The 25,492-nt window shown below is 64.1% G+C and overlaps 4 protein-coding genes across 10 annotated transcripts; all 4 read right to left on the bottom strand.

Moving 5' to 3' along the window:
• Positions 1 to 558: 558 nt before the first annotated feature.
• ZP1 (zona pellucida glycoprotein 1) lies at positions 559 to 5,077 on the bottom strand. Of its 4 annotated transcripts, none has more exons than XM_054199514.1 (11): positions 4,894 to 5,077; positions 4,514 to 4,635; positions 3,004 to 4,414; positions 2,698 to 2,841; positions 2,411 to 2,595; positions 2,207 to 2,304; positions 1,813 to 1,940; positions 1,530 to 1,719; positions 1,297 to 1,447; positions 939 to 1,023; positions 559 to 822 (listed from the first exon to the last, which is right to left on the bottom strand). In XM_054199514.1, the coding sequence occupies exons 1-11, from the start codon at positions 5,048 to 5,050 to the stop codon at positions 716 to 718; spliced, it is 2,778 nt and encodes a 925-aa protein (XP_054055489.1). In that variant the 5' UTR covers positions 5,051 to 5,077; the 3' UTR covers positions 559 to 715. The 4 variants fall into 4 exon arrangements, with proteins under 4 accessions (XP_054055489.1, XP_054055485.1, XP_054055487.1 ...); XM_054199510.1 differs by having other exon boundaries at positions 1,530 to 1,738; positions 4,894 to 5,058; XM_054199512.1 differs by having other exon boundaries at positions 1,297 to 1,738.
• Positions 5,078 to 6,518: 1,441 nt separating this feature from the next.
• Positions 6,519 to 10,938, bottom strand: LOC128908803 (acyl-coenzyme A amino acid N-acyltransferase 1-like). 2 transcript variants are annotated; one of them, XM_054199658.1, is made up of 4 exons: positions 10,711 to 10,938; positions 8,653 to 9,122; positions 8,314 to 8,516; positions 6,519 to 7,198 (listed from the first exon to the last, which is right to left on the bottom strand). In XM_054199658.1, exons 2-4 carry the CDS (start codon positions 9,113 to 9,115, stop codon positions 6,611 to 6,613), a joined length of 1,254 nt encoding a protein of 417 aa, XP_054055633.1. In that variant the 5' UTR covers positions 9,116 to 9,122; positions 10,711 to 10,938; the 3' UTR covers positions 6,519 to 6,610. The 2 variants fall into 2 exon arrangements, with proteins under 2 accessions (XP_054055633.1, XP_054055634.1); XM_054199659.1 differs by lacking the exon at positions 10,711 to 10,938 and adding an exon at positions 10,351 to 10,563.
• A 761-nt stretch (positions 10,939 to 11,699) lies between these two features.
• CCDC86 (coiled-coil domain containing 86) lies at positions 11,700 to 14,560 on the bottom strand. Of its 2 annotated transcripts, XM_054201364.1 has the most exons (4): positions 14,338 to 14,555; positions 13,480 to 13,609; positions 12,779 to 12,853; positions 11,700 to 12,060 (listed from the first exon to the last, which is right to left on the bottom strand). In XM_054201364.1, the coding sequence occupies exons 1-4, from the start codon at positions 14,511 to 14,513 to the stop codon at positions 11,941 to 11,943; spliced, it is 501 nt and encodes a 166-aa protein (XP_054057339.1). In that variant the 5' UTR covers positions 14,514 to 14,555; the 3' UTR covers positions 11,700 to 11,940. The 2 variants fall into 2 exon arrangements, with proteins under 2 accessions (XP_054057339.1, XP_054057338.1); XM_054201363.1 differs by lacking the exons at positions 11,700 to 12,060; positions 12,779 to 12,853 and adding an exon at positions 12,860 to 13,322 and having other exon boundaries at positions 14,338 to 14,560.
• A 273-nt stretch (positions 14,561 to 14,833) lies between these two features.
• LOC128909530 (membrane-spanning 4-domains subfamily A member 15-like) lies at positions 14,834 to 17,396 on the bottom strand. 2 transcript variants are annotated; one of them, XM_054201318.1, is made up of 7 exons: positions 17,183 to 17,396; positions 16,831 to 17,058; positions 16,444 to 16,563; positions 16,145 to 16,201; positions 15,469 to 15,624; positions 15,212 to 15,331; positions 14,834 to 15,072 (listed from the first exon to the last, which is right to left on the bottom strand). In XM_054201318.1, the coding sequence occupies exons 2-7, from the start codon at positions 17,002 to 17,004 to the stop codon at positions 15,064 to 15,066; spliced, it is 636 nt and encodes a 211-aa protein (XP_054057293.1). In that variant the 5' UTR covers positions 17,005 to 17,058; positions 17,183 to 17,396; the 3' UTR covers positions 14,834 to 15,063. The 2 variants fall into 2 exon arrangements, with proteins under 2 accessions (XP_054057293.1, XP_054057292.1); XM_054201317.1 differs by having other exon boundaries at positions 16,831 to 17,007; positions 17,183 to 17,393.
• Positions 17,397 to 25,492: the final 8,096 nt, after the last annotated feature.

The raw sequence follows: 25,492 nt of genomic DNA on the forward strand, positions 1-25,492 counted from the left end.
GGGGGGGGAAAGCTGGATGTCGCCTTCCCCGTGCTTCATGGATTTGTTGGTTTAGTTTTTTTTCTTTTCCAGTTTCGTGTGCGCCTCTCCTTGTCTCCTCTTTTTTTTTTTTTTTTTTTTTTTTTTTTTTCTTTCTGGCTTTAGATTCTGTTTTCTGCTTGTAATTTGATGCAACAAAAGGCTCCGACCCCCCACCCACCCCACCCCCCCCCCCGGCGCGCTGCTTGGTGGATGCTTGCGGCCGCCGGGATTGCGGCGGGGATGGATGTGTGGAAGGGAGGGAGGGAGGGGAGGGAAAGGGGAGGGCAGGGCTGCGCAGGTTTTGTAAGCAGTGGTCTAGTTTCGTTATGGAAATAAAGAACTATTCACCCTGGCGGTGCGTGCCAGCCCCTGGTGTCCCGGGAGTAAGGAAGGCTCCTGGGAAGGTGTAGCACAGAGGAGAGGAGGCTGTGACAGAGCCGGGGCCACCAGCTCTGGGACAGGGAACCCTCCTCTTTCCTCCCGTCCCCCACGGACAAAGCACCCCCGCCGCCTCTGGGTTTGTTTTTCCAGCGTGGATTTATTTTGCCAGCTTGCCCCGAGATGTCAGGCTGGAGGAAGGGGTGTGGAGGAAGGGAAGTGTGGGAGGAAGATGAGGAAGAGGAGAGTTTAGTTAGAGCTGGGATGAAGGCGAAATTTAGGAATTCGGAGGGGCGCTCACCCGGCGCCTTCGGGCTCAGCCTCGCCGCAGCTTGGGGACCTTCGGCAAGGCGATGCGTCCCTGGGAGGTCACCGTGCCCACGGCTTCAGCTCTCCTCCTGTCCCCCAGAGACCGACGGGCACCTGCGGAGGAGCAGGGGGTTGGCGTAGAAAGCCTGGGGGGCTGGCAGAGCAGAGATCCTCCCCCCGTGGCTACCTGCCGAGGGGGCAGGCAAGGAGCTGGTGGCACCCAGACTTACGTGAGGGCACTCCCAGCTGGCAGGAGGGACGGCAGGGCTCGGGCTGCGCCAGGTGGCACACTGAGGCGCTGCATGAGATGTACACCTGGAAGCCAGGGGTGGGCCAACGTCAGTGGCTGATGGTACTGGAGGCCCCGGAGGTTCTGGGGACCCCCGAGGAAGGTGCTCCAAGCCCCCAGGAACCCCCCCTCAAGCAGCGTGTGGCGTTGCGGGTCCAGGGCACGGAGCAACATGGGGCAGTGATGCTGCGCCAGCACCGTGGGCAGCCGGGGGTTTGCTCAGGAGAGGTGCTGGGGCGGGGGTTGGGGGTGTGGGGATGGGGGCTTGCCAACACTGGGGGGCTCAGGGGGACCCTCACCTCTCCCTCCAGCACCGCCATGGTGGGGGGCTCCACAAAGGTGAAGGTGGAGATGACGAAGCGCTGGTAGTGGCTCGGGAAGGGCAGCTGCGGCGAGGCCGGTCCCACGGGGACAAGTTGGGTCCTGTAGTTGTCCCCGGCGTAGGGGCAGCTGGGCGTGCGAGAGGGACCTCCAGTTGGTGCGGGTGCCCCCCCCCCGCCTCCTCTCCGTCCTCCGCTTCCCCCCTGCTCACCCGTCCACCAGGATGGGCCACTGGGGCTCGGCCGCGGCGTCGGGGCTGGGGGCCGCCCAGCAGTGGTGCAGGACCAGCACCAGGTTGGGGTCCGTCTTCTGCAGGAGGCGAACCTCCACGTAGATGGGGTCCCGGAGCACCCTCACCAAGGGGTAGTCGCCGTCGGGGTGGTAGGAGCTGTAGCTCTCGTCTGGGGGAAGGGTGAGAGGCTGAGCGGGATGGGGGGGGCGGTGACGGAGAGGAGGCGGCGGGGGGGGGGGGTGACAATGGATGGGTTGCTCACCGGTGGCGATGCGCAGCTGGAGCCCGAGCGGCCCCGCCATGGCCACGGGGGTGGCCGTGGGGGGCACAGCCACCTCCATGCGGAGCGGCAGGAGGTCGCTGGCGTTGTAGATGCAGCGAGCTTGGAGGCTGGGGGGGGCAGAAAAGACCTGGATGCCCCCCGCTGTGTCCCCCAGTCCCCCCCACACACACCCCATGGCACCATCTCCCCCAGCCCGAGGAGGGGTGGGTGCCGCAGGGGTCCCCATTCCCACCAGCAAGCCACCGGTGGCCAAGGAGGGCGGGGAACTGGTCCGGAGGGTGCTGCAGGCAGAGGGGGAGCAGGACGGGCTTTGCCGAGGCGGGGCCGGGGGGTGTCCCATCTTTCTGCCCGGCTTTGCCCACCCTCCCCTTACATGTAGATGCTGTCGCGTGTGATGGAGCCGCGGGGGGAGCCCTGGACGTCGATGGTGGAGATCAGCTGGTTCTCATAGATCAGCTGGTCCTCGATCACCTGGGGCGGACACGCAGAGGGGGTCAGGGTCCCCCGCCATCGCTCTGAGCGGCTGCTGGGGGGGGGGGAAGGGGGGGAGCGGGCCGGGGGGGTGTCACATCCCTACCTGGACGGTGGTGCCGCATTGGGTGACGGGGAAGCGGAACATGACGAAGGTCTCGGTCACCCTGAGGGGCTCGCAGCCCGGCTGACCGCTGGCCAGGCGCACGCTGTCCAGGTTGTAGGGTTGGGTGGCGAGTCCCCGCGGCACCACCAGGACGAAGTGCCCGTCCAGCAGGCACCGCACGGTGGCTGCGGCACACGAGGGACCGTCCCCATCAGCCTGCGGGCGGCTGCCGGCCCAAGGCGGTGGGGTGATGGGAACGGCCCCGGGGACCCGGCTCAGAGTCCTACCTGTGTTGCCGTAATAGCAGGGCGCCGCGCGGTCCATGTCATCGTAGCAGCAGCCCGCCTGCAGGCAGCCCTCCCGGCCCTGGGGGGCCAAGCAGGGCATCCTCCCCACCGTCACCTGGCACTGCTCCCGCGTCAGCTGGGTGCCTGGGGTGGCAGAGAGGGGAACGCTGCCCTCGGCGTCCCCTTGAGCATCCCACCCGAGCGTCCCTCTGCCAAAGCATCCTCACAGCCGTGACCTGCCGCTTCGGGGACGCGGAGGAGGACCCAGCCCCGGCCGCCCCCCTCCGTCCCCCCACCTTGGCTTACCTGCCCCTGGCGAGGGGTAGAAAAGAGCCGTGGATTGCAGCAGACTGGCCTGGGATTGAAGCCCGGGACGCAACAAGCCGGGCTGGGCTTGGGGCTGCAGTCCCGGACGCACCAAACCGGGTTGGAGCTGAGCCTGAAGTCCCGGACGTACCAAACCCGGGCGAGACTGGAGTCCCGGATGCGCTAAACCTGGCCGGGGATGGTTGGCGTGGACCAGTCCGGTTTGGCTCTGGAGAGCTGGGCCCACCAAGCCGGATTGGGACTGGGAACCGGCGCGAGGCAGCCCAGTTTGGCTCTGGAGCCCGGGGCGGAGGAGACCAGTTTGGGAATGTGTCTGGTGGCTGGGGCGAGTTAAACCCGGCTGGTTTTGGGGGTGAGCTCCGGAGCGTACGAAGCCTGCTTGAGTCTGGGCACCAGCGTGCATCAGCCCAGGCTGGTTTTGGGGCTGGAGCCCTGGATGAAGAAGACCTGGTTGGTTTTGAGCTCCAGGGTGCACCAATCCGGGCCGGTTTGGGGTATGACCCCCTGGTAGAAGACGACCTGGTTGGTTTTGAGCTCCAGGGTGGATCAACCCAGGATGGTTTTGGGGCTGGAGCCCTGGATGAAGAAGACCTGGTTGGTTTTGAGCTCCAGGGTGCACCAAGCCAGGCTGGTTTTGGGTCTGAACCCCTGGTAGAAGATGACGTGGTTGGTTTTGAGCCCCAGGATGCACCAGCCTGGGCTGGTTTGGGGTCTGAAGCCCCGGGTGAAGGAGCCCAGGCTGGTTTTGGGTCTGAACCCCGAGGCGATGGAGCCCTGGTTGGTTTTGAGCCCCAGGATGCACCGACCCAGGCTGGTTTTGGGTCTGAACCCCTGGTAGAAGATGACCTGGTTGGTTTTGAGCCCCAGGATGCACCAACCCAGGCTGGTTTTGAGTCTGAAGCCCTGGGTGAAGGAGCCCAGGCTGGGCTGGGGGCTGCATCCCCGGGCGTATTAAACCCCTCTGGGGTTGGGTGCCGGGATGAACCATGCCTGGCTGGGGCTGAAGGCCCCGGAGAACGTGGCCAGGCTGGGGCTGAAGCCCTGGACGAACCCCGCTGGGCTGGGGCTGCAGCCCGGGGTGCACCAGGACGGGCTGGGTCTGAGCCACAGGGTGAACCTGCTCCGAGGGGACTTGGGGTGCCGGGACGGTGAGGGCGGACTGGGACACGTGCTGCGGGCCACCAGGCTGGGCCTTGGGGATAAGGACATCGGCCTGGCTTTGGTGGACGCTGTTGCCCCGGCCGTCTCGCTGCTCGGTGCCCACGTTGCCACCCGTGAGCATCTCGTAGTCCCCCAGCTGCGGGCAGGTCATGTTGACTTGGTAGGAGGCAGCCAGGACCCCGTTGAGCAGCAGCTCCTCCAGCTGCACCCTCAGGACGTAGCGGTCCTCCTGCGGCATGGCGGGGGCGGAGGGGGGGGACGGGGACGGTCACCCCCAGCCCTCCAGCACCACGCTGGGGGGGGACCGTGGGAGGGACAGGAACCTCACCTTGACCAGGACATGGCAGCCCTCGTAGCCGGAGGAGAAGATGACGGCGCCGTCCGCCCCGGTGTTGAGCCAGTGGAGGCAGATGGAGCAGTTGGCCACGTCAAAGTGGGTGCCGAACTCATCTATGGGGGGGGGACACACCATGGGCACGGGTGGGGGTGGTGTGTGAGGTGGCACAACCGGGTGCCGTGATGCTCAGAACCCCGCCCCGTACCAAAAACTCATCCAAACCATTGGGCTCATCCCACCCGGGCACCCGCACCCCGGTTTTGGGGTAAGCCCAGGGAGATTCGGCACGCGTCACCCCAAGGAGGTCCTGGCGGGGGCTGGGGGGGGGGTGGGGGGGGGGTCTCACACTCACCCACCCACCCCCAACTCACCCATGACTTTGAAGCGGACGGTGCGGCCGCGGGAGGGGTAGGCCAGCAGCTGCATGCCGTAGTCCCCGCAGTCGTAGCGGTACCGCAGGAGCGAGACGGCGGCTCCCGGCCCCGGGTGCAAGAGGAGGAGCAGGAAGAAGGAGAAACTCCGTCCCATGGCGGCGGCGGGCGATGCCGGAGCACGGGGCTCTGCGGGGGGCAGCGGATTTATACCCGACCGGCTGGGACGTGGCGGGGGGGTGGGGGATCAGATGACCCGTGGGGGCCATGCCGGGACGGTGCCTCCTGCCCCGTGGCGAGGGGACGAGCTCTGCCCAGGGCTCCTCGCTCCCTTGCCGCCGGTGACCTCGCTGCCCTCGGCCCCGCCGTCACCTCCCGTGGCCGTGCCGGGGTGACCGGGGCGGGAACCGAGAGCTTTTCGAAGAAACGCTTTATCCCGTGGTGGGAGACCCTGGAGATGCCGAGCCATCGGAGCGGGAGGATGCCCGCCTCCCTCCTTGCCGGTGGGGGACAGCGGTGGCATCTGGCTCCCCCATGGACCGCCCCGGGGCAGCGGTGGGACTGGGAACCTGTGGAGGGAGCGTGGTGGCACAGCTCCAGCGAGGTCTGGGGAGCTGGGAATTGGGTCGTCGTTCCCCCAAATCCCCGCTCCCGGCGGCTGCACGATGGCACGGGGGGGAACCGAAAGCCCTTCGAAGACAAACGCGTTGTCCCACGGGAGACGAGGAGCGGGGAGAAACTCTTCCTGCCAACGGGGAACGGGGGTCCCCAGGGCCACCCCTCGTCCCAGCCGTCACCCTCCGCGGCACCCCACTCTCCGGCCTGGCGGGCTGGGTGCTGCCCTCGCCCCACAGCAAGGCCGGGGGGGGGGGTGTGGGTCCCACCAGCTGCGCCATGGAGGGGGGGCAGAGGTCCCCGCCGGAAGGCCAACGGGGGGCCGGCAGCGGTGGCCAAACGTTGCCTGGATGGGCAACAAAAAGCCGGAGCCGAGTTTTGCCGACGACCCGGGCTGGGGAAGAAGGACTTTGGGCTCCCGGGGAGCGCGGGGTGGTGGGGGGGGGAGGTGCTGCTGAGCGCGGCGGGTTTGCGGGTTCCCGCTGCCTCCCTCCCCCCCCCGGAGTTTCCCTTCTGGGGCTTATCTTTATTGCAGGCTACAACTGAGTCACCCCCGTCCCGTCCCCCCCCCTCCCCGCGGGTCACGGCCGGCTCCTGCACCCTGTACCGGGTGGGAACGTGCCCCTTTGCCACCCTCCACCCCAGCCCGAGTGCCAGCCTCAGCCCTTTTTTTCTTTTTCTTTTTTTTTTTTTTTTTTTTGGTGGGGGGGGGTTGGTTAAAACCCTCCCATCCTCGGCCTTCCCAGGGGAAAACCCACCCCCAGCTGCCAGCACCGAAGCCGGGCTCATGGTGAAAGGGTGCGTGGAGATGTGGGGGGGGGTGGTGGAGATGCGGGGGGGGGGGGGGGGTGTTGGCTGTAGCCTCCCCCTCTAAAACCTTAATGACCTCACTAAAGAGTGGTATCAGCTACAGCGACACCCCCAAAACCCCCTTATATATATATATATAAGGGTCCTTGCCAGGACCTGGTGTCCCCCCCCCCCCATGAGACCAGGCAGTGGCAGCTGTCAGGGTGCGCTTTATTAAGTGGGGTGACAACCCCGGGGGGGGGGGTGGGGGAGACAGGGACAGCCCCGTCCCCTTTTCCCCTCCCCGCGGCCATCACAGCTTCATGGTGGTGGCGGGACCCAAGTGGAGCTCCAAGAACTGGACGATCTCCTGCCACGAGTGCTCCTGGGCTTTGGCGTGGGCTTGGGCTTCACCCCCCCACACCACCGGCCGGGGGGTTCCTCGGATGCTGGAGATGCTACAGAGCGGGGAACCGGGGGGCTCGATCAAATGGCCGGCTCCGGGGTAGGAGAGGACGCGACCGCTCTCCGGTGGCATCCGGGCCATGGCCAACTCGGCGAAGAGCTTGCTGTTGAAGCTGCGGTCGGCCTCCCCCACCACGAAGAGGACTTTCCCTCGGATCTTCTCCACCGGGATGGCCGAGGCGCTGTAGGCGGGGTCCCGGGGGTCGGCGAAGATGGCCGAGTTGTCCAAGGCCCCCATCTCGGTAAAGATCAGGCGCTCGGTGAAGTAGGGGATGGGGGGGATGCGGATGTCCTTGTAGACCAGCGGGTTGCCGTGCAGGAAGGCCGTGCCGTTGATCCACACCGTGGCCACCACCTGGGGGAGGAAGGTGGCCATGGCCAGGGCCACCTCGGCTCCTTTGGAGACGCCGACGACACCCAGGCCGGGGCCTCGCACCTGCAGAGGGGGGAAACGGAGACACCTGGCACCACTGCTCGCTGGGACGTCACCGGGATGTCCCCAGTCACCAGGACAACCCACATGCTGGGACGTCCCTGGTCACCAGGACATCCCACCCACTGGGACGTCCCCAGGCACCAGGACATCCCTTGATTGCCAGGACAACCCCAGTCACGAGGGCAACCCGCTTACTGGGACATCCCTGGTCACCAGGACATCCCACCCACTGGGACGTCCCTTGTCACCTGTATATCCTGCTCACTGGGATGTCCCCAGTCACCAGGACATCCCTGCTTGTGCCCAGGACATCCCCAGATCACCAGGACATCCCTGGTCCCCAGGACATCCTGCTCACTGGGACATCATCAGGACATCCCGCTCACTGGGACGTCACCAGGACATCCTGCTCACTGGGACATCATCAGGACATCCCACTCAGTGGGACATCCGTGGTCACTGGGGCATCTTGCTCATTGGGATGTCCCCAGTCACTAGGATATCCCACTCACTGGGATGTCCCCAGTCACCAGGACATCCCTGCTTGCCAGGACATCCCCAGATCACCAGGACATCCATGGTCACCAGGACATCCCACTCACTGGGACGTCCCTGCTCATCAGGACATCCTGCTTAGGTCCCCAGTCACTAGGATATCCTACTCACTGGGATGTCACCAGGACATTCCTGGTTGCCAGGACGTCCCCAGATCACCAGGAGATCCTGGTCACCAGGACATCCTGCTCACTGGGACATCCCTTGTCACCAGGACATACCATTCATTGGGACGTCCATGGTCACCAGGACATCCTGCTCACTGGGATGTCCTCAGTCACCATTACATTCCTGCTTGCAAGGACATCCCCAGATCATCGGGACATCCTGATCCCAGGACATCCCTGGGCACCAGGACATCCCGCTCATTGGAACATCCCTGGTCGCTGGGACATCCCACTCACCAGGACATCCCTGGTCGCCAGGACATCCCGCTCACTGGGCCGTCCTCAGTCACCAGAACATCTTGCTTATCAGGATGACCCCCGTTCCCCAGGACACCCCTCCTCACCAGGACGTCCCTGCTCGCAGGGGCCACCCGTTGCTCCGCAAAGGCTCACCTTGGGGTGCCGGAGGAGCAGCTCGGCCGCCTCCTCGAAATACTCCAGATCCAGCTGGGTCAGGGCGCGGGGCAGGTCGTCGTAGGCGAAGAAGGCCAGTGCCAGCACCACGAAACCCCGGCTGGCCAGTAACCCCGCCCGGAACTCAATGAGGCCACCCGCGCCCCCAAACAGGTCGATCACCCCTGGGAAGGGTCCCGGTCCTGCGGGCAACCGGAGAAACTGTCACCAATGAAGGAGAGGAGCCACCGGCGCCATCCCACGTGCCAGGATGTCCCTGGTGGGACAAAGCCGGGCTATCCCGGGGTGGGGGGGGTTCCCCCGCATCCCGTTTCTCACCGGGTGGCAAGAAGAGGGCCCCGCGGACCCTGCCCTCCCGGATGGGCACCCGCTGGACGCCGGGACCCACGTACCACCGCTGGGCTTCGCAGGAGGCCAGCGGCTGGTCCTGGGGCCCGGTGACCAGGCGGAGGCCATCGAAGACCTCCAGCCGGACGAGGAAAGGGCTGCCGGCCACGTCCCGTTTGACCAGGCGTCGGAAGAGGGTGTCGGGCTGGAGGAACCAGAAGAGCCCCATGGGCCAGACGCCGGCGTAGCTGCCCCCCGTGGCGGCGTGGCGGCCGGGGTCCACCTCGCCCGTCCCGTCGGCGTGGAAGAAGGCCCGGGACTGGAAGCACTCGCCGTGCTCGTCCGTCAGCGAGGCCCGCAGGGTGACGAGCTGGGAAGGGGACAGTCCCCGCACCTGCACCCGCACCGGCCGGTCGGCCAGCGAGGACTGCGGCGTCACCGTCACCTCCACCATGGCGTACCTGGGGAGGGAGATGAGCGTCCCACCGTCACCCTGCCCCCGGGGAGGGGGCTGCTTGGTGGCCCACCGCGGGCTGGCAGCAGGGGACTGTCCCCAGAGATGGCACTTGGGGACAACGCGATGGCGTTTGCAGCCCACCTGGTCCCACTGGCACCCCTCCTTCCCCGCTCCCCCCCTCCCTGAGGACATGCAGCACCCACAAACCCCTCCAAACCCTTCCAGCAGCCCCCAGGCCCCTCCATCAGACCCCCAAACCCTTCCGGCAGCTCCCAAGCCCCTCCCACAGTCCCCCAAACCTCTCCAGCAGCCCCCCAAAACCCTTCCAGTAGCCCCCCAAGCCCGCCCAGCAGCCCCCCAAGCCTCTCCACCAGCCCCCAAGCCCTTCCAGGAGCCCCCCAAACCCTTCTAGCAGCCCCCCAAACCCCTCCAGCAGCCCCCCAAGCCTCTCCAGCAGCCCCCCAAGCCCTTCCAGGAGCCCCCCAAGCCCTTCCAGGAGCCCCCCAAACCCCTCCAGCAGCCCCGAAGCCCCTCCAGCAGCCCCCCAAGCCCTTCCAGCAGCCCCCAAGCCCCTCCAGGAGCCCCCCAAACCCTTCCAGCAGCTCCCAAGCCCCCCCCGCAGCCCCCCAAACCCCTCTAGCCACCGCCCAAACTCTTCCATCGGCCCCCCAACCTCTCCATCAGCCCCCCCAAACCCTTTCATCAGCCCCCAAACCCCTCCAGCACCCCCCCAAGCCCTTCCATCAGCCCCCAAACCCTTCCAGCAGCCCCCCACACCCCTCCAGCAGCCCCCAAGGCCCTCCCGCAGCCCCCCAAACCCCTCTAGCCACCGCCCAAACTCTTCCATCGGCCCCCCAACCTCTCCATCAGCCCCCCCAAACCCTTTCATCAGCCCCCAAACCCCTCCAGCACCCCCCCAAGCCCTTCCATCAGCCCCCAAACCCTTCCAGCAGCCCCCCACACCCCTCCAGCAGCCCCCAAGGCCCTCCCGCAGCCCCCCAAACCCCTCTAGCCACCGCCCAAACTCTTCCATCGGCCCCCCAACCTCTCCATCAGCCCCCCCAAACCCTTTCATCAGCCCCCAAACGCCTCCAGCACCCCCTCAAGCCCTTCCATCAGCCCCCAAACCCCTCCAGCAGCCCCCCACACCCCTCCAGCAGCCCCCCCAAACCTGCCCAGCAGCAGGGACAGCCGCAGAGACCCCCCTTTTCCTTCTGTCCCCCAGCACCCACCGTCCCCTCTCTCTGTCCTCCTCCTCTGCACCCCGGGGCTGGAGCAGGGTTGGGGAGCAGGGCCAAGCTGGGGGCAGGGGCTACGAGCCCCCCCAGTCGCTGTTTGCCCCCCCACCCCGGCCCTGTTGCACGGCGGGGAAGCCGGGCAGGCCGCGGCAAGCGGGCAGGGAGCCCGGCAAAGTTCTGGCTATGGCCCAGCTTTGGGAGGAGACACCGACTTCGCTCACGTACCAGTTCGCCCATGGACGCCCCGCCAGGAAAACGGCCCCCCCCGCCTCTTCCCCCTCCCAATAAATAAAGCCCTGGGTGCCCTGCAAAGCCCCGAAGCCACGGGGATGGGCTCCAAGGCCCCCCTCTTACCCGGCCGCGAGCGGTGGTGCGGCTGTGGGGAGGGAGTGGGTGGGAGAGGCAGGGCTCTACACGCCTCGCACCCGCTTCTATCGCCCGGGCAATCATTAACCCGGGGAAGTTGGCGGGGCAGAGCCCTCCTGCCCCATGCCCCCGAGCCAGGCTGGCAACCGCCCCACGGCTCCGCTGCACCCCACAGCTCCTGCCAGGTCATTCACCCCCGGGCTTGGGGCGGGGGAACCTCCCCCCCCCCCCCCACTTCCCACTCAGGGGGAAACAACAGGGAGCTTTGCCCCCGCCTCCCCCCCCCCCCCCGGTTTGGATGCCCTGAGATGCCCCCAGCCCGTGATTAACCCACCCCCGCGCTTCGCTCCGCCTCGGGGGGCATCAGGGCCAGCTCCCCCCATGGCCACTGCCCATCCTGGGGTCACCTCACCCCCCTCCCGCCACCCCCAGCTACCACCATGGTGCCCCCCCACTGCAAGCAAGGGCTTATCCTGCTGCCAGCCTTGTATTTGCCCACCCAGCGACACCCTTGCCCCCCCACCCCCGGCCCCACTGGCCTGGCTCACAGCAGGCCGAAGACAGAGCCCTCAAGAGGGATGGAGAAAGAGGGGTTTATACAGCAAGAAAAACCGGGAAGGTGAAGAGATCCATGTGGATTTCCCCGACTTAAGCTCCTTCCTTCCCCCCGCCTCCCCAAACCCACCCTGGCCCCCAGCACCCCCGGAGAAGGGCGACAGCTTCACCGTGCATCCCCCCCCCTCCCATCTCTGCAACGCAAGGGAGATGGGCCCCCTCCCTTTGTGACAGGCTCCAGGGCTCATTCCCAGGGGGATGAGGCCCCTCTCGAAGGAAGGGCAGCCTCGGGGGGCGAGGGAACACGGTGCTCTGCGACCCCAGGAAGGCTGAGGGGGATCTGCCTCGGCAGAGGGAAGGCCCTGAGCGGGAGCCATCAGGCCCCCCCAGCCCCCGCCACGCCGTTGGAGAAGAGCTCTGGGTCAGTTCCTATTCATTTTTATAAAGACAAAGCAGATTTGGGCAGGTGAAGCAGTTCTTCCAGCCCCCCTAATTCACAGGGCGGGGGGGGGGGCGATCCAGCAGCTGGTTCCCGAGGGTCACGGCGCAGCTCTGTCCTTCTGGCTGTCCAACACCGAGGGCCCGGGCGGCCACTCCTGCCCACCGAGCCGAGGAAGCGTCCCTGGAGAGGAGCAGGACCGGCAGAAATCCCGTCTCCCCGTCTCACTCCGTGGCTGCTTTGCGCCGCACGGGCGCCTTCTGGAGCAGGGCCAGCGTGTCCCGCTTCTCCACCCGCCGCAGCTGCTTCTTCTTCGCCCGCTTGAGCTTCAGCGGGTTCCGGATCTGTGGGCGGAGGGAAGAGGGTGGGTTTCAGGCACAGAGACGGTGCCGGGGGGAGCCAGGCGGGACGGGCACAGCAGGACTCCCAGCTTCCCATCCCCGGGCACAACCAGAGCCAGGCCCCTCCACACGGAGCTGCGGGATGGGATCTTCTTCCTCCCGCTGCCGAAGCGGCGGATGTAGCAATGACCGAAGTCTGTACACGGAGCCATCTGTTTGCTGATCAGGTTTATCCTAAAACTGCCCCCTGGGAACGTCTCCGTGTTGCCCCAGGCTCCTGTGTCGGAGGGGACAGGTGACAACCCCATCCTCGCCACCACCACGTGGCTGTGCAGGTCTTCACCACACCCACCCTGAGCTCCCGGGTCCTTTCCAGATGGAAAAGCCAGGATTTCCACACATAAAAGCCCCGTTGATGCCGAATTTCCCTTGCTCTATCACCCCGCGTGCCAGCGGTCCCCAGGGCGACCCCCTCCCGGCTTTTCTCAAGCTTGAAAGGGTTGTGCCCCCCGTCCCCACCCTGCAGGACACCATCCGCCTGCTCAGCAGGGGAGACACCCTCCTGGTGCAGCCAGGCTGGATTTCCCCAGTCCTCCCAGCGCTGCCCGCAGCACCCTTCAAAGGAGGAGCCGGGGAGAGGAACTGGAGCAAACTGGAGCCCAGCGCCCAGGGTGTGGAGGTCATCGCGGTGCCCCCAGCCAGGAGCGGGGCCAAGACTCACCACTTGGACAATCTCCGCCTTCCGCTCGTTTTCCAGGCGCCGCTTCAGGTTCTCCTCCCGCCGCCGCTTCTTCTCCTGCAGGAGCAGCACCAAAACGTTCCCTCTGGGTCCCTCCCTCCGGGCTCAAACCCAAACCAGTACTGACCCGTGGCTGATGCAGATGCCGGTCAGGAAGATGCACGGCCACGGCAGCATGAGCAACACCTGCCCAAGCATGAAACCTGCTGCACAAAGCCAAGCCAGTGGCGCTTTCCCCCCCCCGGGCACGAGGCCTGAACTGACTGAATGAGTTTATTCCGAGTCAGTGACTTGCAGCACGTGACCGTCGCAGATTTGGCAGGACGACAGGGAATTCACTGTCCCAGCTGGCCAGGAGAAGGGCAGCCGGTGGGGTTTGGGCTCGCTGTGAGGAATGCAGGGCTCTGCCACAATAATGCCACGATCCCGGGGCCCAGGACGGGGGAAGAGACACAGAGTTGTGTATGGAGAGAGGTGGAAAGTCTCCAGTCAAGGTCTGACTCTGCAACGCAGCCCCGAGTTCGCCCTGGCAAAGGGAGCGGGCAGCTCCAGACGAGGGCCGGGACAGCAGAGCCCCCATCTGGAGCAGGAAACCTGCCCCACGGAGACAGCAGGCACAGAGGGGCTGGGCGACGCTGCCTGCGGGGTCCTGAGCCCAAGGCCCACCTCCAGAGCCCCGTTACCTCTCGCTCTCTCTGCTTCCCCTCCTGCAGCTGCCGCGCCAGATCCCGGACGAGCTTCCTCTCCTGCCGCTCCTTCATTTTCCGTGCCCAGGAGGTGCGAAGGGCCTTATCCTGGATCATGTGTGAGAACCTAAGCAGGCAGATGGGCCGTGTCAGCAGCCGGAGGGAGCAGAGCTGAGCTCCCCATGGCTCACAGAAACCCTACGCGGCCTTCCCCAGCTCTGGGCCCTCTCCAGAAGCTCTTCGGGTCAGAACTCTGTGAAACTCCCCCAGCTCAGAGCCTCCCACAGCAGCCTCGCCCCTTCGACATGCCCTCCAAACCTTCCCCCCAGCTCAGGACTCCCTTAAAGCAGCCCCGGCCCCTCGACAACCCCTCCAAACCTTCCCCCCAGCTCAGGACTCCCTTAAAGCAGCCCTGGTCCCTCAATATCCCCTCCAAACCATCCCTCCCAGCTCAGGACTCCCCCAAAGCAGCCCTGACCCCTTGACATCCCCTTCAAATCATCCCCCCCAGCTCAGGGCTCCCATAAAGCAGCCCTGGGTCCTCAATATCCCCTCCAAACCTTCCCCCCAGCTCAGGACTCCTCCAGAGCAGCTCTGTCCTCTCCAGGTCCTCCCTAAAGTCTATGAATAGCCCCACAGTCCTCCTACGAACCGGCCCCAAGGCCCCACGTCCCTCCCGGGCCCACCCACCCCCACAACGACCCTGACCCCCCCCACCAGTCTCCCCCCAAAGCACCCGCAGAGCCTCCCCCCGAGCTCAAGAACTCCCCCCAACAGCCCTGCCTCCACCACAACCTCCCCCGACCCCGGAGACCCCTCCCAGAGGCCTGACAACCCCCCCTCCACGGCGTCCACCTCTTTTTGCCGGGGTCCTTCCACACCCGCCCCGACTTGGGCCTGCCCCGCGGGATGGCCGCCACCGCCTCCTTTCGCTTCTTGGCGGCTTTCCGACGCCGCCGGGCCGGGGCCGGGGCCGGGGCCTCCCCGCTGGGCTCCTCAGGGCCCGGGCCCGCCCCGCGCTCCCCCTCCATTCTCCACGCGGCGCCTTTCCTGCCGGCGCCGGGTGATGGCGTCAGCGAGGCGCCGCCGCCGCGTGCATGCGCAAAGCGGAAGCGCCGCGACGCCGAGCTCCACCCCCACCACCACCTCCGGCCGCCATTTTAGTGTCGGGCAGCGCTTCCCGCCTCCTCCTTCCCCCCCGACGGCGTCGGGTGGAGGCCGCCATGTTTGTGCCGGGCAGGCCTGTAGCGGTGCCCATCACCGCGGCGACCCCTTCTCCCTGCCTTCCACCCCCGCCCCAGTCCCACCCGGTACGAGACCCCCCCCCCCCAACCTCTGAGGGAGCCCCGGAGAGATCCGTGGCCTGGGAAGGGGGGAAAGGCCTTTATTGGGGGGGCAAACCCGCGGAGGAGAGCAGCCTCATCAGGGACAGGCCCAGGCCCAGGGCACGGAGGGATCTCGGGCTCCGACGGGCTCCACCATCAGGCCCCAGGGAGGCCCTACCAGGCTCCGGCACCTCGGCTGCAGCGGGGCTGGAGCGTGCGGTGCTTCTTAATGGGATGGCTGCGGGCTCGGCCGTGGCTACAGCGCCTGGGAGAGGAAAAAAGGGGGGAAATCCCGCTTTTTGGGGTAACGCAGAGAGACCTCCATGGGGCAGCCCCTCGGAGGAAGGGTAACGCTGCCCCGCTCCCACCAAAACACCGGAGCCGGCACCCCTGGTCTCCCTCACCATGCGCGTGTAGTTGTGCTGCTTGATGGCGTCGTAGCCAAAGGCCAGGGCCACCACCGCCGCGCAGAACTCCAGGAGGCAGAAGATGACGAACATGGAGTCCAGCCCGTTGCTCAGCATCTGCGAGGAGGAGAGTGGAAGGGCCCAGCGGGTCCTTTGTCCCCCCCCTTCCCCGGATGGCGACCGCCCCGTTTGCTCGTCCTGCGCAGTGGCAGGAGGCTCGGACCCGCCGCCTGAGCAGGACCAAGAGGCTTTACCTTGTTCTCAGCTTCGAAGCACCATTCGGCTTTTAGCTGGTACGGCATGTTGTTCTCGCAGCCGGGGATGTCGTGAGCGATGGCCGTGGTGTGGACGAGGGTGGCCACCAGCGTGCTCAGGATGACCCCGATGTTGACGACGCAGCAGATCTTCACCTGTGTGGGTCACCTCGCCATCAGCAGCTCTGTCCCTTCCGCTCCCACCAAGAGCGCAGGAGCTGTGCGGGTGGCAGCAGGACGCCCACCCTGCCAGAGACCCCCATGAGGTGCCGCAGAGCCGAGGGAAACGCTGCCTGGGGTTTCTGTTTGAGCTGTCTGAGCAAGGGGCAGCTCCGACCTGGATTATTCAACTCAGGACAATTATATTCCTGGAGAAGCCACCCAGGGCAGCCACCCTCCATGACACCTTTTGTCCCCATCGTCTGAGAGTGACTCCACCAGGCCCCAAGGGTCTCGTGGAGGCCCTGAAGCGTGAAGGATTGCCCACCCTCCGGTTGATGAGGAGAGAGCTGGGCGCCTCCTGAGGGTGAGACACCGAGGGTGCCTCTCTGTAGACCCTGCGGGGTGAATCCAGGCTGTGGAGGGGTCCCGCCAGCCACTGGAAGGGGCAGAAGTCACAGAAGCAACAGGGGGGATGCTTTATCCCTCCCGGCCTGGCCGCATAGGACCCTCTTACCAGCAAGATGTTATCTCTTTTCTCGCTTTCCACCAGCAGAGAGCCTGAGACCAGGAGCTGCTCCGAAAACAGGAGGAGGAGGGCGTCAGCAGCAAGGCACCCTTTCCCATCACCCATCCCGCATGTCCTGGCACCCCTCTGGCTGCGAATCGGTGTTCAGGGCTTCACGCACACCCCCTCCATTCCCAGAGGGGACAGAGGAGGCCCTGGTGACGAGGGGATCTGGTCCCCAATCCACTGAGATCCCCCTGTCCTCGTCGGATGGCAAGGAGGTGAAGGCCAGGTATGTCCCTGCTTACCAGGAGCCCAAGCCAGAAGAGGACCCCGCTGGCCACAGGGAGGGAAAGGGTCCCATGCTCTGACACCGTCAGGATGATCCCGAAGCAGATGTGGATGATCCCGGTGAAGATGTGGATGGTCTGGGGAAGGACGGGGGAGAGGGATCCCCCCGGTCACTCTTGGCCCAAAGCGCTGCCTGTCTGCCAGCACCGGCAAAGGATGGTCGTCACCGTTGCTGTTAGCTGTGTCCCACCCCATCCCACTGTCACACCGTGTCCTGGCACAGCGGCGTGAGCCGGCAAAGGGAGCCCCAGCCGAGGGGGACCTCAAGCAGGACAATCCCTGGGGATATTCGGTCCCTGCTTTGCCCCCGAGGTGCCCCGTCCCCCCGGGACGCCGCGTCTCACCCCCAGCGCCTTGGGCTGAGCCCGTCTGAAGCCTCTGACTTGAAACGACGACACGGCAGGCGTGGACGGGCTGGAGGCGGAGGTCAGCTGGGCCGCTCGGGGGTCTGTGGCCGGGATGACCTCTGTGATGATCCTCATGCCCCCGGAGTCGGTCACCGTGGTGGTGGCCGCCATCGCCTGTGGGCAGAGCGGGGCTGGGGAAGCTGAAGGACCAGGTGGGCTCACAGCCTGCCCAGGGAGCAGAACGTGGGACGTGTCCACGTGAGCGATGACACAAGAAGCACTGACATCCTCTTACAAGGACGTCCCACACCCCATCCTGCCCCCTACACCTCTCCCCCCACCCAGGTACCTCCTTCAGCCTGGGCTTGCCCTCCTCCTCCTCCCCACGGCCACCGTTAGCCGTCCCTTTGCTGTCCGAATCTCCTCGGGAAGTGGTGGTCGGGCAGGGACGGGATCCCGCTGCCCTTTGCTCCCCGCGGGAAGTTTGTTCATGGAAATCTCGTCAGGCCCCTCTTGCTCAACGAGGCGGCTTTGCCAACAGAGGGGAGAGAGGCTGGTAAAAACCCCGCAGGCACCCTCCCGTGTGCCCGGGGCGGAGGGAGGGGGAGACAGGGAGAGAGGGGCTTTGCAAGCCCGAGGTGGGCACCCGCTCCGAGGGCTTCGCTGCAGCCTGGGGACGGGGTTGGAGACTTGTCCCTTGGGATGCTCCGAGGAGGAGACACCCCCCCCTGCCCACTCTTGGGCGAGTTCACTCCATCCCCAGTTGCGGACGCTTTGCTTGGGCATCATCTGCGCAATTAGCCACATGCCAGGGTCCTAACGAGGCGCTTGGTGATTCGTTTGGCTGCCCTCGTTAGACAGCCAGCCCTGGCAGTTTCCCTTACAGGAAAAGGAAGGAGCGAAACAGGACATGGCACAAACATTATAAACCCCGTTAGCCTATAAAGGGAAGCTCCTTTATTGCCTTTTTATTTTCTTTGGGGTTCTCCTTCCGTCACGAGTGCCTCGACCCTGTGGGTCTGTCCCCCGCTGAGGACAGGCCACCCGCAGGAGCGAGCCAGAGGCGGGGGGACACGGCAGCACGGCGTGCAGTACCGGCCGGCTCCGGCGTGGGCCCGGCGGGAGCCGAAGGGAAAGGAGATGCGGTTGTTTCCGATAGGAAATGAGAGCTCAGCCTGGGAACGGAGCCACCGCACATGGCGAGGGGCTCCCGAGGGGCAAGCTCGGAGGCCCCTTCCTCCCTCCGCCGGCCACCGGTCTCCAGGTTTGCCAGAAAACAGCTATTTCCTTCGTGGCCGCCGTCCCCATCTGCTCGCCAGGAGGGCTGGGGGTCCTCCCCGCCGGCCCGCGAGGACCTCCCAGGTTTCCTGGATGTTGGAGGGGTGCGGGGTAGGATGCTGTGGGGTAGGATGCTGGGTGCCGGTCCCCTCCCCTCTTGTCCTCATTGTCGCCTGCGCTCAGTAAAGTCCCCAGCTCTGGGTATGGAGCCCCTCATTCCCGGCAGGAATGTGCAGGAGAAGGGGCCGAGGGACAAACAGGACACGGTCTGGTTCGGTTTGTGGAGCGGGCGGGAGGGCGCAGGGACTGGCAGATGTGGCTCTGGGATCCCCCCCTCTGGGCTTTTTCCTCCCTTGGAGGCTGCAAATATCCGACCACCGCCCGAGGCTTTATCCCAGCTCTTCCCTGGCGGAGCAGGAATGTTTAAGCACAGGGTTCTGGCACCTCTGAGCTTGGCTGCAGGCAACTAGGGCTGGCTTCCCACCGCATTGGTGGCCACGGGCACCCCAAACACCCATCTCTGCCTGAGCCTCTCACCTCAGAACCGGAGGGGGGGGGGGCAGAACCCTCCGCAGCCCGATTTTAGGATTTTAGGAGCAGGTGGAGCAACTTTTGGAAGTGCCTTTTCCTCTCCTTTGGCCCTAGAGGGAGCTGAGACGCCTGGTTTGGAGGCACATGGCTTCCAGAGCTCGGCAGAGGCTTCCAGAGCTGGGGCCAGCAGTGGGGTGCGATTTCCCATCCCGGGAAATCGGAGGCAAAGCGGGGGATCGGTGATGCCAAAGCTGGGCACAGGGTCACGGCGAGCAGCCACGGCTCGGTGTGTCCCGGGAGAGCGGAGCGACCAGCAGCAATCCCACATTCCGCCTCGTCTCTTGAGTTTGCAGAGACGCTGGAGCAAAGTTGTCCGGCCACGTTTCCCTGCAGAATTTATGGTTTTTAGGCTGCTTTTCTGAAGGTTTTTCTCTCCGTCTCTCCCGCACGGGCTGTGTCATGGTTTGGGCAGGGAAATCAAGGGACTGACCGGCGGCTAACTGGGGCGATGGCCACGAGCCTGGGAGCGGGATGGTGCTGCAGAGGAAGGAGCAGGACGCCAGGCAAGTCTCAGCTCTTCCCTTCTCCCATTTTGGGTCTTTATACCAAGAGCGTTTCCCAAGCTCCGTGGCCAGTGGCTAACGAGAGGCAGCACGGTTGGTCCGTGCCCTCCCCGTGCTCCCACGCACCGGGGGAACGGGAGGATTTTCGGCACAAGAACAGGAGTTGTTTAGCTGGTAAACCCAGAGCACTGACCCCAGAAGATCTGCCCGTAGCTGGAAGCCAGGGGGGCAACGACACCAAAATCAGGTCTCGGAAAAAGAGCCGGGAGGACAGACCTGGCCAGCAAGGAACGGCCAGCGACTCAAATCTCCCGGGCAGGCAGCGGGATGAGAGGGCGGGGGGCTCGCCGGGCACCGCAGCCCACCTGCATCCCCCGTCCCACGGTGGGAAACACCAGGCGGAGGAGAAAAACTGCTGCCGACAGCGCCTGCGGCCCCTCTGCGTGCTGGGGAGGAGCTGCCGGTGGCTTTCCTCCATCCCGCCGGTGGCTTTCCTCCATCCCACCGGTGGTTTTCCTCCATCCCGCAGCGCCGGCCGGGGAGCGAGCGAGCACTTGGCCTTGTAAAGGGCTGCAACTGGCGGCAGCGGCTTTCCAGGAAAAACACGGCCATGGATCAGATTCAACCCAGCCTGTTCGTCGCCCTGCCAATGCCTCTCGGCCTTTAATTGCTGCTGGTAACTCGTCAGCGCGTGTCTCCGGAGGGAGAACCTCTCTCAACACCCCGATGCTAACGAGTCCCGGCGTCTCGTTCCAGCACCCGAGGGGTAAGGAACACTTTAGCACCCGTGGAAATGCTGGGATCCCCTCTTTAGCCTTTTACACAGGCAGGGTGTCCTCCAGCTTGTGTTCCCAGCCGAAAACCGCCCGCTACGGTGGATTTCCTCCCAAATCCGCCTTTTCAGATTCCTAAAGCATTCCTGAAGTTTCAGCCTTTCGGCCAAAACCAGCCGTGACTGCCCTCGGCCCGGCGGCCGGGCTTAGCGAAGTGGCAGAGCAAAACCCCTTTCCCGAGCGAGGTAGCCGTGGAGAAAGCGCTTTTCCCTTTCTAAATAAAGCCAGATTCCAGCTGGGGATGGCAGGAGCCCAAGGTAGGATGTTACGATTTATTTTGGAAACAGATGCCAGCGGAGGTGAAGCTTTTAAGCGTCTGGCCGAGCAGATGCAGGGAAGTGGCAAGCCCGGCCGGTGGAGCCTTCCAACCTTTTATTTGCAGGAATTTCTGGCTTTGCTGATATATACAATGCGTTCCTTGGATTTGAATCTTTTTTTTTTTTTTTTTTAATTTAATTTTTTCTCTGCCGACAGCTGGAAATCTTTTCATCGCTTCTTTTTTCTTCCTTTTTTCCAGGAGCGGCTCACGCACGGGCCTGCGCGTCGGCGCCGGGCGAGACGGCTGCCCCGCGAGCACTCGTGGCTTTCGGCGCGGCTGGAGGAATGGAAACACCCGGCTCTGGCGGCTGGGGACGCCCGTGGGGACATCGATGGCTTCAGCACAACGGTCTGGTGTCCCTTAGGACGTCACGGGACGGGTGGGAGAAGCCTGGCTGGGTGCTCAGGCTTGGTGTGGGGGGGGGTATTTCTCACCGAACATCCCCTCCCACCAGCACAGGACAAGTTTAACGAGCCTGGCGGAACCAAAAAAAACCCTTTTCCAACCCCAAAAGCCCTGGTTTTTTCCAAAGAAAATAGATCGCGACGGAGAAACGCTTTTTCACAGAGACTTGCTGCTTCCTGTGAAAAACTTTATATCCCCCATAAAAATACCAAGAGTCAACATTTTGCTTTGCCTCCAAGTGTTTCTGTTTCTCACAGGGCTGTTACGGTACTGGCTCCAGAATGAGAAAGCCGCATTTTCTGGGACAGGTTTCAGGTTTTTTCTTTTTTTTTTTTTTGTTTTTTTTTTTAAAAAAAAAAAAAAAAAAAAAAAAAGCAGCTGTTTTTTATCGGTGCCGTGTTCCCTGGGAGGCACGGCAGCCCCTGGGTGGTGATGGTGCCAACCGTTTTATTTTCCCGCTGGGCCGTAATCCCCCCAGGATCCGCTTTGTCTCCCAAACACAAACCCATGGAGGGAACCTCCTGGGAGAGCGTTAAACCCCGAGGTTTCCGTCCTGGCTTAGGCAACGTGGAGGCAGGAGCAGGCAGAGGCAGGCAGGGGGGCTGGGGGAGCGTCGCTGCCCGCTGGGGTGGTCCTCACCCTTCTGGGGGCCCAGGACTGGTCGAGGTGGCTTCTCCAGCGCTGGTGGGAATAGCCATGGTGGGCTCTTTGGCGCTTTAGGGAGTTCAGTTGCCCCGAGGAGAAGCGACGGGGAGGAAAGGGCAGAGAATGGTAGAATTGGGGAGGTTGGACGGGACCTTTCAGATCATCGAGTCCAACCATCAACCCAACGCTGCCAAACCCACCACTAACCCATATCTCCACGCACCGCATCTGCCTGGCTTTTAAATCCCTCCAGGGATGGCGACTCCACCACGGAATCACGGAATCACGGAATCTTCAAAGTTGGAAGGGACCTCTAGAGATCATCTAGTCCAACTCCCCTGCTAGAGCAGGATTGCCTAAAGCACATCCCTCAGGGCTGCATCCAGGCGGGTCTTGAAAATCTCCAGAGAAGGGACTCCACACCCTCCCTGGGCAGCCTGTTCGAGTGCTCTGTCACCCTCACCGTAAAGAAGTTTTTCCGTGTATTTGAACGGAACTTCCTATGTTCTAGCTTGTGCCCATTGCCCCTTGTCCTGTCGCTGGGAACCATTGAAAAGAGCCTGGCTCCGTCCTCCTTCAACCCACCCGTTAGATACTTGTAAACATTAATCAGGTCCCCCCTCAACCTTCTCTTCTCCAGGCTAAAGAGTCCCAGCTCTTTCAGCCTTTCCTCATAAGGGAGGTGCTCCAGTCCCATAATCATCTTGGTTGCCCTACGCTGGACTCGCTCCAGTAGTTCCCTGTCCCTCTTGAACTGGGGAGCCCAAAACTGGACACAGTACTCCAGTTGTGGCCTCACCAGTGCAGAGTAGAGGGGGAGAATGACCTCCTTCGACCTACTGGCCACAGTCTTCCCTATGCAGCCCAGGATGCCATTGGCCTTCTTGGCGACAAGGGCACACTGCTGGCTCATGGATAATTTGCTGTCTACCAGGACCCCCAGGTCCTTCTCCTCAGAGCTGCTTCCCAGCATGTCCGCCCCTAACATATACTGGTGCTTGGCATTCTTCCTTCCCAGGTGCAGGACCCTACACTTGCTTTTGTTGAACCTCATTAGGTTCTTCTCTGCCCAGCTCTCCAGCCTGTCCAGGTCACGCTGGATGGCAGCACGGCCCTCTGGAGTGTCGGCCACCCCTCCCAGCTTGGTATCATCAGCAAACTTGCTGAGGATACACTCTGTCCCCTCATCTAGGTCATTAATGAATATATTGAACAAAATTGGTCCAAGTATTGACCCCTGAGGGACACCACTCGTTACAGGCCTCCAACTGGACTCTGTGCCGCTGATCACGTGCCCAGGCTACCACGTCCCTGGGCAGCCTGTTCCAAGGCTTGACAACCCTTTCCATGGAGGAATTTTTCCTGATATCCATCCTAAACCTCCCCTGGTGCAACTTGAGGCCGTTTCCTCTTGTCCCATCGGCTGTTCCTTGGGAGAAGAGACCGACCCCCCCTGGCTCCCCGCTCCTTTCAGGGAGCTGTAGAGAGCGAGAAGGTCTCCCCTCAGCCTCCTCTTCTCCAGGCTGAACACCCCCAGCTCCCTCAGCCGCTCCTCACCAGACTCCTGCTCCAGACCCCCCACCAGCTCCTCTGCCCTTCTCTGGACCCGCTCCAGCCCCTCAGTGCGAGAAGGGAGCTCAAACCACACCCGGAGACGGGCTTTTGGAGCAGGGAATCCCCCACCGAAGCACCTTTAAAGGCTTTTGGGCAGTTTATCCGGAGGGGAGATGTGGTTTGCACTGTCATTTAGGGCGCAGCGGCGTCGCTCCTAAAGCCCGTCCCAGATGCGTCCATCAGCACGTTTCCAGCCTTTTGATCAGTTTGCTCCCGGTAAAACTCCTGACGCCGCAGAAAAGCTCCAGCGCGTCTCCAAGGCTTCACCGACACGTCGCGGGGTTTCTCAGGGCAAAGAAGCTCTGCCCTGGGAAGGTCCCTGCCCCGTGCTGGTGGGGCGAGCGCACGGAAGAGACGCAGGAGCGATGCCGTGGGCAGGGGAGCTCCGTCCCCATCTGAGCCAGATCTGGGTCCTGCGTCTTGGAAGGATGCTGGAGGAGCCCACCTGGAGTCCCGTGTCCAGCTCTGGAGTCCTCAACACAAGAAGGACACGGAGCTGTTGGAGCGGAGCCAGAGGAGGCCCCGGAGATGCTGGGAGGGCTGGAGCCCCTCTGCTGGGAGGACAGGCTGAGAGAGCTGGGGGGGTTCAGCCTGGAGAAGAGAAGGCTCCGGGGAGACCTTCCAGCCCCTTCCAGGCCCTCAAGGGGCTCCAGGAAAGCTGGGGAGGGACTCTGGATCAGGGAGGGGAGCCGTGGGACGAGGGGGAAGGGTTTTCCACTGAAAGAGGGGCGACTTAGATGAGATCTGAGGAAGAATTCTTGACTTGGTGGTGAGCCCCTGGCCCAGGTTGCCCAGAGAAGCTGTGGCTGCCCCATCCCTGGAGGGGTTCAAGGCCAGGTTGGACGGGGCTTGGAGCAACCTGGGCTGGTGGGAGGTGTCCCTGCCCAGGGCAGGGGGTGGCACTGCATGGTCTTCAAGGTCCCTTCCCACCCAAACCATTCCGTGATTCTGTAATGCCCAATTTCACGGGAGGGGACATTTTTCCAGTTGGCCGTGGTGGTAGGAGGCTGGCCGGGACCCAGCGGTGGCTCCGCACACGGCAGTGGGATGCTCCGGGGGGGGGGGGCGGGAAAAAAAAAATGGTGCTGGTGGAGGATGAGCAAAGAGGGGACCCACCACGCTGGGCAAAGCCAGAAGGACCTGCCAGCCTGGCTGGGGCTGGGTGGCGGGGGGGTGACAGGGCTTTTTAGTGCCCCCCCGCCAGGGCTGGAAAGAGGAGATAGGGAAGGCTCCGGAGCCACAGGTGAGGAGCTGGAGCCGAAACGGGCTGTGAAAAGGGGATGAGCAGAAGCATCTTGTTCATCCCGCTCCCCCCCACCCCCCCCACCCCCATCTCTGGGGCTTTTCCTACCGAACCGGCTCATTATTTTTTCAGAGCCGGGAACAGAAATAACCGACAGCGAGTGAATAATCCATGAGACTTTGGCTGAGCAGCGTGAGCATTGTCAGGGCAGGTGCTGGGGGGGGGCGGGGAGGGGGGGCACGGGTGGGAAACGCTGCTGAAAGAAGCAAAAAAACCCATTTAACTCAACCCCAAACTCCTTTAGAATGACCCAAACAGGCGCTCCCTGCTCCTCCGGGGGGGCTGGAGGTGAGGTTTGTCCCCAAAAGCCGGGGGGGGGTCCCCTCCACCCCCCACCGTAGGGCACCGACAGCTCACCAGGGTGCTCCCGCCTCTCCGAAAATCAGCGCCGGGGGCTCCTTCCTCACACCCCCCCCGCCATTCCCAAATTTCCATGAGCTCGGGCTGCTCCTTAAATAACCTGCCTCCTCCTGCCCCCTCGCTCCCGTAACGTTAGGAGCCGACGAACCTCTCCGCAGGTGAAAAAAATGGGCCGAGAGCCCTTTTTTCTCCATTTTTAAACCACCCCCCCCCCACCCCGAGACGAGCGATTTTTGAGGGACTCGAGGCCGGGGCTCTCCCATCGGCTCCCTCTTTCCCATCCCATGGGATGGACGGGCGGCCCGTGTCACCGGTGTCCCCGTGTCACCCCAAGGAGCAGCTCCGGTCCCCCCCGCCACCGTGAGGTTGGGGGGGGGGGGTGGGGGGCAGCTCCTGGGCTGGTGTAAGAACCGGGAGCTGCTGCCGTCACCGGCATCGCCGCCGGCCGACCAGCTGCTCCAGCAGCGCTAAATATAGCGAAAAATATAAAGGAAGGTGGGATTTCGGGTGGCAGATTTCCTTAGCGGGGGGAGGCAGGGGGACGGTGGCGCTGGGCTGATGAGGGTGATGGGCACCCGGAGACCCCCAGGATGAAACCCCCCCCCCCCCACCACCCCCCAGCGACTCCGCAAGGGGGAATTTGTAGCTCCCACCCTGAGAAACCCCCAAAAACGAGGAGACGCCAGCCTGGCTGGAGCGTTTATTTCCAAGATAAAATAAAGCTGGGGGGGTTACGAGCCGAGGGCCGGCTACCGGCGCGGCTCCTGGCATGCCTCGGGTTGGGGGGGGTAGGGGGGGGGGCTCTACG

This window comes from Rissa tridactyla, chromosome 4 (genome assembly GCF_028500815.1).
Source record: "Rissa tridactyla isolate bRisTri1 chromosome 4, bRisTri1.patW.cur.20221130, whole genome shotgun sequence".
Classification (NCBI taxonomy): domain Eukaryota; kingdom Metazoa; phylum Chordata; class Aves; order Charadriiformes; family Laridae; genus Rissa; species Rissa tridactyla.

Coding starts and splice junctions, on each gene's coding strand:
- ZP1 (XM_054199512.1), bottom strand. CDS start 5,050: ATGGGACGGAGTTTCTCCTTCTTCCTGCTCCTCCTCTTGCACCCGGGG. Junction 1,941..2,206: donor ACACGCGACAGCATCTACAT/GTAAGGGGAGGG, acceptor TGCCCCCCCCAG/CCTCCAAGCTCGCTGCATCT. Junction 823..938: donor CCAGCTGGGAGTGCCCTCAC/GTAAGTCTGGGT, acceptor GCTCCTCCGCAG/GTGCCCGTCGGTCTCTGGGG.
- LOC128908803 (XM_054199658.1), bottom strand. CDS start 9,115: ATGGTGGAGGTGACGGTGACGCCGCAGTCCTCGCTGGCCGACCGGCCG. Junction 8,517..8,652: donor GGCCCTCTTCTTGCCACCCG/GTGAGAAACGGG, acceptor GGTTGCCCGCAG/GACCGGGACCCTTCCCAGGG. Junction 7,199..8,313: donor TGCTCCTCCGGCACCCCAAG/GTGAGCCTTTGC, acceptor CCCCCTCTGCAG/GTGCGAGGCCCCGGCCTGGG.
- CCDC86 (XM_054201363.1), bottom strand. CDS start 14,513: ATGGAGGGGGAGCGCGGGGCGGGCCCGGGCCCTGAGGAGCCCAGCGGG. Junction 13,610..14,337: donor AAGGACCCCGGCAAAAAGAG/GTGGACGCCGTG, acceptor CTGCCTGCTTAG/GTTCTCACACATGATCCAGG. Junction 13,323..13,479: donor GGAAGCAGAGAGAGCGAGAG/GTAACGGGGCTC, acceptor TCCCTTTGCCAG/GGCGAACTCGGGGCTGCGTT.
- LOC128909530 (XM_054201318.1), bottom strand. CDS start 17,004: ATGGCGGCCACCACCACGGTGACCGACTCCGGGGGCATGAGGATCATC. Junction 16,202..16,443: donor TCTTCTGGCTTGGGCTCCTG/GTAAGCAGGGAC, acceptor TTTTCGGAGCAG/CTCCTGGTCTCAGGCTCTCT. Junction 15,625..16,144: donor AAAGAGATAACATCTTGCTG/GTAAGAGGGTCC, acceptor TGACCCACACAG/GTGAAGATCTGCTGCGTCGT.